General features: G+C 42.0%; 1 protein-coding gene across 1 annotated transcript in view; it reads right to left on the bottom strand.

Moving 5' to 3' along the window:
• The window catches only part of LOC124712445 (blood vessel epicardial substance-like), a 171,704-nt gene that overhangs the window by 90,991 nt on the left and 68,308 nt on the right, over positions 1 to 12,405 (bottom strand). The window contains exon 7 of the mRNA XM_047242739.1: positions 1,603 to 1,833. Coding sequence (XP_047098695.1) covers positions 1,603 to 1,833 — 231 coding nt within the window. The remainder of the gene's footprint in view (positions 1 to 1,602; positions 1,834 to 12,405) is intronic.

The following is a 12,405-nucleotide window of genomic DNA, read 5'->3' on the forward strand; positions in this document are numbered from 1 at the left end:
ACAGAGACTCAGTGGAACATCAAGTTGTCAAGCAGAGTGCATACCAGGACAAACAACTCTGAGGCTTTTCTCTTTCCCTCAGCAGATGTGGACATGTTAACGTCTGAACTGAAATCGTCGTAGAACGGAGACGGTCTGTTTCCGGACTTGGGTTCGTCCTCAGAATATTATGTAGTGACTCCTCACTACAGATACTAGAAGTTTGTAAAAGGAATTATCGAACACCGTATGGGCAACATCGTACTGGATCTGTCCGTCTGTTTTTTTGGTCTGTGGTGTCCCCTGTTGTGTTTTTCCGTATCATTTAATTACAGAAACAACCGCTAGACATGATTTTTAGCGGATTCCTTTTACTAGTCATATGGATGACTTCACACTTTTCACGATTTAGTCAATACCACGTATTGGACCATACAGGTATCTTGTCGCAATTTGTTCTGATCATCTGATAGCTTTACAAGACAGTAAATGACAGGATCACCTGCAAACAGTCTAAGAGGGTTGCTCAGATCGTCTCCTCAATCGTTTATGTAGATCAGGAACACCGTGAGGCATACAACATTTGATCGGGGAAAGTTACAGAGTGCGTATTGCAACTAGGACGCTTAATCTTTCTGAAAATATTGGGAGGCCGAATTATCGATATTTAGGAATATCGTTATAGCAACCGGATTTATCGATAAAAGATATCGATAAATCGGGTTATCGGCGAAAAAGTATTGCCCTAACGCTCTTTAAAAATGTCGGCTGCACGTTCTAAATATACTGCTAGTTTTACAGCCGTGTATTTGAGAAGTTATTTATTACTAGATATTCTGTACATCAATAAGCTAGCATCATTCTTATGTGCCATATCGCTAGAATCGAAAGGAAAACGATGTACGTTCACGCTTACCGACAACTACTTTTCAAAAAATGCCAGCTGCATGTAAGTGGCACAATAAAAGTGTACGATGGATCCGTCGTTCGGCTTCGTCACATTACCCGGGAAACTCCATGTCGGCTCGCCCGTTTTTTTTTTTTTTTTTTTTTTTTTTCATTTCTGCAAACGCCAGCGAGCTAGCAGTTTTAGTGTCAAAATTGCGTGATGAAGCTAAGCGTTGCAGTTTCTGTTGGTAGTGCCGAGCACCGATCACGTCAGCATTTCCCCTCACAGGTCTCTGCCCACTGCAAAGAGCAATGTTGTCACTCACATTTATGTTCATCATTTTGAGCGACTGTTTTTGAAGAATGTCGATGTGAAGAAACAGTACACTAGTTGCGATAAAAACTGTTTTTAACGGAACTGGTATGCTACTTCTTCACACCGAAAATACTGTTATTCCATTCACACTGCAACTCCCTCCGGAGCAAATCTACTTCCTGTTTGTGCCACCTACGCTTGGTTCACATAGTCAAAGGGAAAGACTGGACGTGAGACTCCTTGACACACTGAAAGTAAAATTATGTTCTGCAACAATTTTAAAAGAACAATTTCAAATATTTACTGACAATGACGAAAGAAACTTTAATTTAAAGTGAAAATGGCAGGTGATATCGATATATCGGGGAAAACATATCGATGTATTTAGTGAGGAAGACGAGTATTTGGTGTGTACTCACGGTCGGAGCCCGAGTTGGAGGAGGCGCGGCGCTGCTGCCAGGCTAGCGAGCGCACGTGGCCCCTGGCGCCGGTGTGCACGGCGTCGACGCTGAGCGAGCGCGCCATCGCGCGGCGCCAGTGGTCGGCGGCGCGCGACGCCCGCAGCGCGCCCTGCCGGGCCTCCGCCTCGGCGGCGCTCGCCGCGTTCAGCTGCTCGTTCAGCGCGTACAGCTTCTGCGTGATGTCCTTGCCTGCGCACACGCGCCGCCCGTCACCCCACGCGCTCTCTCTCTCTCTCTCTCTCTCACCCCGTTCTAAGTCGCTTACGAGGGAACCTCCCCATCGCACCCCCCTCAGATTTAGTTATAAGTTGGCACAGTGGATAGGCCTCGAAAAACTAAACACAGATCAATCGAGAAAACGGGAAGAAGTTGTGTGCAACTATGAAAAAAATTAGTAAAATATACAAACTGAGCAGTCCATACGCAAGATAAGCAACACCGAGGATTATGTGAGCTCCGGAGTGCCGTGGTCCCGTGGTTAGCGTGAGCAGCTGTTCAAGACTTCCCTCGAGTGAAAATTTTATTTTCGCAAAGTTACGATCTGTCCGTTCGTTCACTGACGTCTCTGTTCACTGTAATAAGTTTAGTGTCTGTGTTTTGCGACCGCACCGCAAAACCGTGCGATTAGTAGACGAAAGGACGTGCCTCTCCAATGGGAACTGAAAACATTCGATCGTAAGGTCACACGTCAACCGATTCCTCCACTGAAAAACACGTCTGATATATTCTACACGACACTGGTGACGGCATGTGCGTCACATGACAGGAATATGTCGTCGACCCACCTAACTTGTACACTTGGCGAATGGGTAAAAAGATTCTTCTGCGTTGCCTGATTTAGATTTTCTTGTGGATGTGATAATCACTCCCAAAAAAGTGACGAAAACATAAGAGTTTGTCACATAAACTGCAACAAATGAATGCAACAGTTTCATAGTCGCACAGTTTCCCCTGTGCTCTGTCAAAACATATGTTTTTAACGATTTCAAATTTTTCCATGTGTACACCGTCAAATACTGCATATCTCCGAGCAAATCTGAACATGTCCTGGTATTTTGGAGAGCGAAGTTGATTATGTGTGAGTGCCTGCACTCTGATAATTGTCTGAAAATAAAAAATTAAAATTTTCACTCGAGGGAAGACTTGAACATAAAAGACCTCACGTTCCGCAGCTGCTCACTCCAACCACGGGACCACGGCGCTCCTGAGCTCACATGCTCCTTCAAGTTAGCTATGTTGCGCGTGGACTACTCAGTTTGTGTATTTTGCTTATTTTTTTCATAGTTCCACACAACTTCTTCCTGTTTTCTCGATTGATCTGTGTTCGGTTTTTCAAGGCCTATCCACTGTGCCAACTAAATCTGAAGGGGTGCGATGGGCAGGTTCCCATGTTAGAACACAGATCACATATAAACCGTGCGTCACGTCCACAGACCACAGCCACACCATTACTAGACTGGCAACTGTGCAGGTAAAAATAAGAGGAGTTGTCGTGACGTCACAAACTTGAAGCCGACCCAAGTGAAGATCCGCCATGTTAACTGCCCCAAAACATTCGCTTCTGGTGGTTTGATTCCGTGTAGTCGTGAAGTGTCTTAATAAAAAATGCTGGTTTGCATCGCTTACAGGTGAACTAATCGTTCTGATTGTAGTCTAAAGTTTAAGCAAATTACATTTCATTCGTAAGTGGACTTAAGCGCTATATTCTTATACAGGCTGTTACAAAAAGGTACGGCCAAACTTTCAGGAAACATTCCTCAGACACAAAGATAGACAATATGTTACGTGGACATGTGTCCGGAAACGCTTACTTTCCGTGTTAGAGCTCATTTTATTACTTCTCTTCAAATCACATTAATCATGGAATGGAAACACACAGCAACAGAACGTACCAGCGTGACTTCAAACACTTTGTTACAGGAAATGTTCAAAATGTCCTCCGTTAGCGAGGATACATGCATCCAACCTCCGTCGCATGGAATCCCTGATGCGCTGATGCAGCCCTGGAGAATGGCGTATTGTATCACAGCCGTCCACAATACGAGCACCAAGAGTCTCTACATTTGGTACCGGGATTGCATAGACAAGAGCTTTCAAATGCCCCCATAAATGAAAGTCAAGAGGTTTGAGGTCAGGAGAGCGTGGAGACCATGGAACTGGTCCGCCTCTACCAATCCATCGGTCACCGAATCTGTTGTTGAGAAGCGTACGAACACTTCGACTGAAATGTGCAGGAGCTCCATCGTGCATTAACCACATGTTGTGTCGTACTTGTAAAGGCACATGTTCTAGCAGCACAGGTAGAGTATCCCGTATGTAATCATGAAACGTGCTCCATTGACCGTAGGTGGAAGAACATGGGGCCCAATCGAGACATCACCAACAATGCCTGCCCAAACGTTCACAGGAAATCTGTGTTGATGACGTGATTGCACAATTGCGTGCGGATTCTCGTCAGCCCACACATGTTGATTGTGAAAATTGACAATTTGATCACGTTGGAATGAAGCCTCATCCGTAAAGAGAACATTTGCACTGAAATGAGGATTGACACATTTTTGGATGAACCATTCGCAGAAGTGTACCCGTGGAGGCCAATCAGCTGCTGATAGTGCCTGCACACGCTGTACGTGGTACGGAAACAACTGGTTCTCCCGTAGCACTCTCCATACAGTGACGTGGTCAGTGTTACCTTGTACAGCAGCAACCTCTCTGACGCTGACATTAGGTTTATCGTCAACTGCACGAAGAATTGCCTCGTCCATTGCAAGTGTCCTCGTCGTTCTAGGTCTTCCCCAGTCGCGTTATAGGCTGGAATGTTCCGTGCTCCCTAAGACGCCGATCAATTGCTTCGAACGTCTCCCTGTCGGGACACCTTCGTTCTGGAAATCTGTCTCGATACAAACGTACCCGTGCTAATCCATACATCAAATGGGCATTTGCCAACTCCGGATTTGTAAACATTGCACTGACTGCAAAACCACGTTCGTGATGAACACTAACCTGTTGATGCTACGTACTGATGTGCTTGATGCTAGTACTGTAGAGCAATGAGTCGCATGTCAACACAAGCACTTTCCTTCAATTGGGCCAACTGGCGGTGAATCGAGGAAGTACAGTACATACTCACGAAACTAAAATGAGCTCTAACATGGAAATTAAGCGTTTCCGGACACCTGTCCACATAACACCTTTTCTTCATTTGTGTGTGAGGAATGTTTCCTGAAAGTTTGGCCGTACCTTTTTGTAACACCCTGTATATACTTGAAATTTTGATGCACTATAAAGTTTTACAGTATGATTTTATTTCTGTAATTTGACTTTAGATATCCTATCAATCCAATGCGAAGAGCTTTCTGGACGTGAGCAATACACTTGGTTTTCATAGTTTGGTTACTCTAAAGTAACTGAAAAGTCTTGGCAAGAAATTTCCTGGAAATGGGGACTAATGTTTTAAAATGCAATAATTTAATATAAAGTAATGTAACTACATGTAGTTAATTAAATCGTCATTAAAATGTGTGGAACACCTGTTACAGTGGTTAAATTATAAATACTTAAAGGGTTACATATTTGTTAAAGCAAAGTCCCCTATCTAAGTCCAGGCTTAGATCATTACATCACTCACTGTGCTGTCGTGTTACCCTGTAAATTCCTGTTATTTGGCACAGCGAATGTCATTTGGTAGGTGCAATTTAAAAACAGAGTAGGTGTGTAAACTACAATGGGCCTGACAATCTTAAATTCAGTTTATTTTCCTTCGTAATTTAACGAATCTTTCACTTTGTTGACATGACAGCTGGCTTGTTTATATCATCCATGCATACATCTATGGCACACGAAAGGAAATAAGGTAAGTTTCTTGCAAGCTTGAGCCTTTAAAATTTGCATTTGACTTGAAAATGCAACGAACACAAATCGGTGCCTCTAAACTATCAATCGTTGCTTTTGGAGTTCTGGCTTTATCAGTTATCTACACAAACACAATGAAAGAGAATAGAAATGGATTACGAAAGCACGCTTTTCATAGCATAAACTTCTTTTCTCGGTTATTCAAAGTGTACAAACAAAAAGAAACTACAGTACTGAGACCAGAAGCGTCATATTTTCGTGTCGTATTACTGTATCGAATACGAATTTAAGACCAGAAAAACGTTTGAAGTTGCGTTCTTTATGCTGTGTTGTTCACTAAAACAGTGTAACATTTACTATATAAAACAAATATCGCGTGCACACGACAGAAATAACGAACAAGAGGCAATTGTAAACACTCCTCTGCTAATGTTTTGGGGGATCCAAGATGGCGACAGGCCCCACCCACTGGCTTCAAATCAACGTACAGCGTACGTCTATAGCGCCATCTCCCCTTATTCTACCTCCATGCTGGCAACTGTGTGTACAGTATCACTGGTTTCGGTGAAGCCGGCATTTTAGAATAGCAATATGGCGGCGAGTGCAAAGTACGTGTAAACAACTGTTTATGTATTGACAGCCGGCCGAAGTGGCCGTGCGGTTAAAGGCGCTGCAGTCTGGAACCGCAAGACCGCTACGGTCGCAGGTTCGAATCCTGCCTCGGGCATGGATGTTTGTGATGTCCTTAGGTTAGTTAGGTTTAACTAGTTCTAGGTTCTAGGGGACTAATGACCTCAGCAGTTGAGTCCCATAGTGCTCAGAGCCATTTGAACCATTTGAACCATGTATTGACAAAACAATCCTAAGGAACGGAATAAACTGATAAGACAACGTTACATTTAGAGTTTTGACGTAATGGTCAATACACGTGACTTGTTTGGCTGTAATTTTTCTTACAGCAGAAGGAACTTGCAAGGGAAGAAATACGTCTCAATGCGAGCATAAGTATAAACATCTTACGTATTTTTGCATTTGTACTGAATGCAAGCATAAATAATTACATTACAGTTTATCTCGTCCGAAATACCGACAGCATTTAAATAGTTCATTTATATTTCAAGGAGTTTAATAATCTAGTATTAACGTACATAGCATAAGGATGTACTTTTAACCAGTTTTGATCAACTCATGATTTTCTCAGAATAGTAAACTCGTTATTAAAGTGCTCCTATGAGTACAACGTGATATTTTTCGTTGATAACATGTGTCTTTGTTCATCTGAGTGTTCTTACGAAAACTGCAGTCTGCTCTAAACGTGTATACAGGGTGGTCCATTGATCGTCACCAGGCCAAATATCTCACGAAATAAGCATCAAACGAAAAAACTACAAACAACGAAACTCGTCTACCTTGAAGGGGGAAACCAGATGGCGCTATGGTTGGCCCGCTAGATGGCGCTGCTATAGGTCAAACGGATATCACCTGGGATTTTTCATTACATATTCGTGTCGCACGTAAAGAAATATGAATGTTTTAGTTGGACCACTTTTTTCGCTTTGTGATAGATGGCGCCGTAATAGTCACAAACATATGGCTCACAATTTTAGAAGAACAGTTGGTAACAGGTAGGTTTTTTAAATTAAAATACAGAACATAGTTAATTTTGAACATTTTATTTCGGTTGTTCCAATGTGATACATGTACCTTTCTGAACTTATCATTTCTGAGAACGCATGCTGTTACATCGCGATTGCCTGTAAATACCACATTAATGCAATAAATGCTCAATATGATGTCCTTCAACCTCAATGCATTTGGCAATATACGTGTAACGACATTCCTCTCAACAGCGAGTAGTTCGCCGTCCGTAATGTTCGCACATGCATTGACAATGCGCTGACGCATCTTGTCAGGGGTTGTCGGTGAATCACGATAGCAAATATCCTTCAACTTCCCCCACAGAAAGATATCCGGGGACGTTAGATCCGGTGAAGGTGCGGGCCATGGTATGGTGCCTCGACGACCAATTCACCTATCATGAAATATGTTATTCAATACCGCTTCAACCGCAACGCGAGCTATGTGCCTGACACCCATCATGTTGGAAGTACATCGCCATTCTGTAATGCAGAGAAACGTCTTGTAGCAACATCGGTAGAACATTACGTAGCAAATCAACATACATTGCACCATTTAGATTGCCATCGATAAAATGGGGGCCAATTATCTTTCCTCCCATAATGCCGCACCATACATTAACCCGCCAAGGTCGCTGATGTTCCACTTGTCGCAGCCATCGTGGATTTTCCGTTGCCCAGTACTGCATATTATGCCGGCTTACGGTACCGCTGTTGGTGAATGACGCATCGTCGCTAAATAGAACGCGTGCAAAAAACCTGTCATCGTCCCGTAATTTCTCTTGTGCCCAGTGGCAGAACTGTACACGACGTTCAAAGTCGTCGCCATACTTGGGCATCATCATTTCTTGCAGGTCGTGGTTGACGTTTCACATGTGGCTGAACACTTCCTGTTTAATTAAATAACGTAACTATCCGGCGAACGATCCGGACACTTGGATGATGTCGTCCAGGAAACCGAGCACCATACATAGCACCTTTTCCGTAATTCGTAAACGGTCCATTTTTACACGGGTAATGTATCACGAAGCAAATACCGCCCGCACTGGCTTAATGTTACGTGATACCACGTACCTATACGTTTGTGACTATTACAGCGCCATCTATCACAAAGCGAAAAAAGTGCTCCTACTAAAACATTCATATTGCATTACGTACTACACTGATATGTAATAAAAAATGGGGGTTCCTATTTTAAAAAACGCAGTTGATATCCGTTTCACCTATGGCAGCGCCATCTAGCATACCAACCATAGTGCCATCTGGTTTCCCCCTTCAAGCTAGACGAGTTTCGTTCTTTGTAGTTTTTTCGTTTGATGCTTATTTCGTGAGATATTTGGCCCGGTCACTATCAATGGACCACCCTTATATGTAACTTTATAACAACAATCTACATTGTATGTGCTAAACTCAATTAGTACATAAATAGTTGCTCAAGTGCCGAAAGTGTTTAAACCACCTTGTAAAGCTGACAACGCCACTTCGTTTCAGAAACTTCGTGCTAGTACCACACACAAACTCCCTTGCACCGCCATCGTAGCTCACCAAACGTCAGAGTTCAGTAAAGCTATGGACGTGAAAAAAGAAGGGAGGTGGCACTAAAGACTTACACTGTACGTTGTTTTGAAGCCAGGTTGGGTGCCATTTTAAGTAGCCCTAAACATTGGCAGACTACACTACGAGTGCCTCTTGTCATTATTTCTGTCGTATGCGCGCAATAACTGTTTTAAATACTAAAAATTACAGAGCTTACATGAACAACATTGTGTCAAGAAGGCAATTTCGAGCGTTTTTCTGTTGTCGAATGCGTATTTGCTCTAGTAATACGACACAGAATGATGTCACTGGGAGTGTCACTGCGGTGAATTATGGGGTACGAACGTAGTGAACCTAATGTTTTGGGCTAGTTGAGATGGTGACGTTGGCTTCAAGTTTATGACTTAATGTAGTCTCCCCTCTTTTTTCAAAAAATGGTTCAAATGGCTCTGAGCACTATGGGACTTAACATCTATGGTCAGCAGTCCCCTAGAACTTAGAACTACTTAAACCGAACTAACCTAAGGACAGTACACAACACCCAGCCATCACGAGGCAGAGAAAATCCCTGACCCCGCCGGGAATCGAACCCGGGAACCCGAGCGTGGGAAGCGAGAACGCTACCGCACGACCACGAGATGCGGGCCATTTTTCCTCCTCCGTGAGTAAAACCTACGACTCTGCCAGTCTACTAACGTATGTTTGTACCACGGACTTACATTACTATACTGGAAATACCGTATCAACGAGGTTAGAATGAGGGGAGATCACACTGCCTATATCGAGCACAGTCATCGACTGAAGCCAGGGAAACCGTCTCACTGGTCCCGGAAGTGAGTTTCTAGGTTAAATACTCCATGAAACTTGCCTTCTTAACTTTCGTATATTAAATTAGCAGTCATTTGTGAGTATGTATTTTGATAGAGCATGAATTATTACTAAAATACAGTATGAATACTCACGCGACACCATATGTTATGGGCACACCAATATGGCAGCAGTGGCTTCACTTATTCTAATCTTCTTGATTGCGATACCTACCACCAAACTCTTCGACCTAGTCCTAACCTTCTCAGACCGTGGATCATATAAAGTATGCATCACTTTCACAGACATACATTACTATACTGGCAATACCGTATGCAATATCACTGGTGTCACAACAGCCAGCGCTTTAGAATCGCAATATGGCGACGAGCGCAAAGGACACGTAAACAACTGTTTGTTTACTGATAAAACAATCGTAGAAAATGGGGATAAAATGATAAAACTACCTTTTGCAGAAATAGTACACAGCCAATGAGTTGCAATTGTAAGTTGGTGATGATATATCACATGACAGCAACCGTGTTGTGCATGTTTTAATTTAATATGGAGGAGAAATTTTATATTTGTCTGATGCCTTTTTCCCATAACATGTAATCAAGTTGTCCATATTTCCTTCTGAAGAAGACTTTTTATAAACGTTGAAACCACGGTAAAGGGGTTTTAATAAACCTTCCAGTTTGCAACTGATTGGCTGTTTACTATTTCTACAAGAAGATTTCATTCTCTGGTTGCTGCTCCAGTGATATACAAAATTTTAAAATGATATACCCTTAGAGTTTTGACATCATGGTCAATACGTACGTCGTCTTTGTGTGTAATTTTTCGTACAGCAGACGGAAGATGCAAGGAAAGGGATATGTCTCAATGCGAGCGTAACTAGAAAACGTCTTACGTATTTTTATCTCAATAGTGTATGTAGGCCTAAATAATTACATCACAGTTTGTCTTATCTGAAATAGTTATATAGTTTATATGTATTCTAAAGGATTTAATAAATCTAATATTAACAGACGTACCATAATGACGTGTTTTTAACCAGTTCTGCTCAACTTCGGCTTCTCTTTCAACAGTACGCTCGTTATAAAAATGCTTCTATAATTAGAAAGCGCTATTTGTCACTGATAAAGTTTTTATCCATTTGAGTGTTCGTACGAAAACTATGGCTTGCTTAAAATGTGTGTATATGCAACTTGATGTTCTTCTTATAATACGATTCTACAATTTGTGTGTTTAACTTTTTTTTTTTGTCATCAGTCTTGGGACTGGTTTGATGCGGCCCGCATCAAAACTCTACTAGTACGCAAATATTTGCTCAACTGCAGAACTTGTTTAGTACCTCTCGTAAGGCTTACAACGTAATTTCTTTTCAGAAAATTATAGTAGTACTATGCACAAACATCCTCAGCCGCCATATTATCTTACCAAACGTCGGGCTTCAGTAAAAGATGCATGTTTGTCAGTCTAGTAATGTGGTATATGATCACGCCATTATACTCAAACCAACACCTCATTCAGCTGCTAAGTGGCGGTAGGCATTAGTAGCCGACTTCTGTAATACTCTTCAAATTATAATTAACTTAACTGTAGTATTTTCAGTGAAAGTTTATTTAGTACAACGGTGAAATCTCGTACAGAGTTTCGTTCAGTGGAAACATATGTGGAAGCAACTGAAATTTTCTTCCACAGATACAATTGTTTTAAAAATAAAAAAAATTGCATTCTCATTTTTTGAAAGTGAGGGTGTGTGCTGATTCTCAGATCTAAAACTCGATGACTGACAAGATTTCGCGACCTTAGAATGTTAATATCTAATTCACTAGAAAAGTTTTCTTTCTAACCAACGTCTTAAGAGGCTGGTTCGCTATGCTGGTGAAAAAGCAGGGGTAAGTATTTATTTCATAAACAACTCACTGTACGTCCCGGCATAATCTCCTTTGAGGGACACACCCGTGATCCAGCGAACCTACAGTTGTTGCATCTCATCCGACAAGTAAATTCGGTCAGACTCCGCAATATACTCTTTGACTGCGACTATCACTTCCACATCTAATGAAAATTTCTTCCCAGCAAGCCGAAGTTTCCGGTTAGGAAACAGAAAGAAGTCATTTGGGGCTAAATCTGGTGAATGGGGTGGGTGAGAAACCAATTCAAAACCCAATTCATGCACATTCGCCATTGTTATCGCTGATTTGTGGTATGGTGCATTATCCTCGAGAAAAATCACTTTCTTGTGTGCCAACCTTGCTCTTTTTTCACCGAATGCAAGTAACTAACGATAAAAAATTTAAACAGAATAGGGTCCAGTTGTTGTTCTGCTTTTTTCCACGTAATCTGTTAGGATCATTCCTGGGAATCGCAAAAAACCGTGGCCACCTCCTCACCAGCCGACAAAATGGTCTTTTTTTGGTGCACTTTCAGCAGCTATTGTTTTGCCTGCCTTTTTTTACACTGGCGTGCAATGATGGATCAAGGTTTCATCAACAGTCACAAATCTGTGCGAAAATTCTTGTGAATTACGATAAAACATCGCCAGACATTGCGTAGAAATGTTGTGCCAAATGCGCTTTTGTTCGACTGTAAGCAATCATTTCGCACGCAGCCTCTTCATAGCCAATTCTCCGTGCAGGATATTATGGACTCGCTCAGTTGAGATGCCTGCAGCCTCAGAAAACTCACGAATTTTCATTCTGCGGTCTTGAATTACCATATCAGTGATTTTGTCAATGGTTTCCATTGTAGAGACCTCAAATGGACTGCCAGAGAGCGCTTCGTCTTCCATGCTTGTCCGACTACATTTAAATTCATTAATCCGAAAGTAAATGGTCTTCAATGGTGGAGCAGAATATGCATGAACTTCATTTAGTTCTGTTTTGATTTCGCAAGAAAATGTTTAATAATAGCACGTAAT

Source organism: Schistocerca piceifrons, chromosome 8, assembly GCF_021461385.2.
Source record: "Schistocerca piceifrons isolate TAMUIC-IGC-003096 chromosome 8, iqSchPice1.1, whole genome shotgun sequence".
NCBI classification, from domain to species: domain Eukaryota; kingdom Metazoa; phylum Arthropoda; class Insecta; order Orthoptera; family Acrididae; genus Schistocerca; species Schistocerca piceifrons.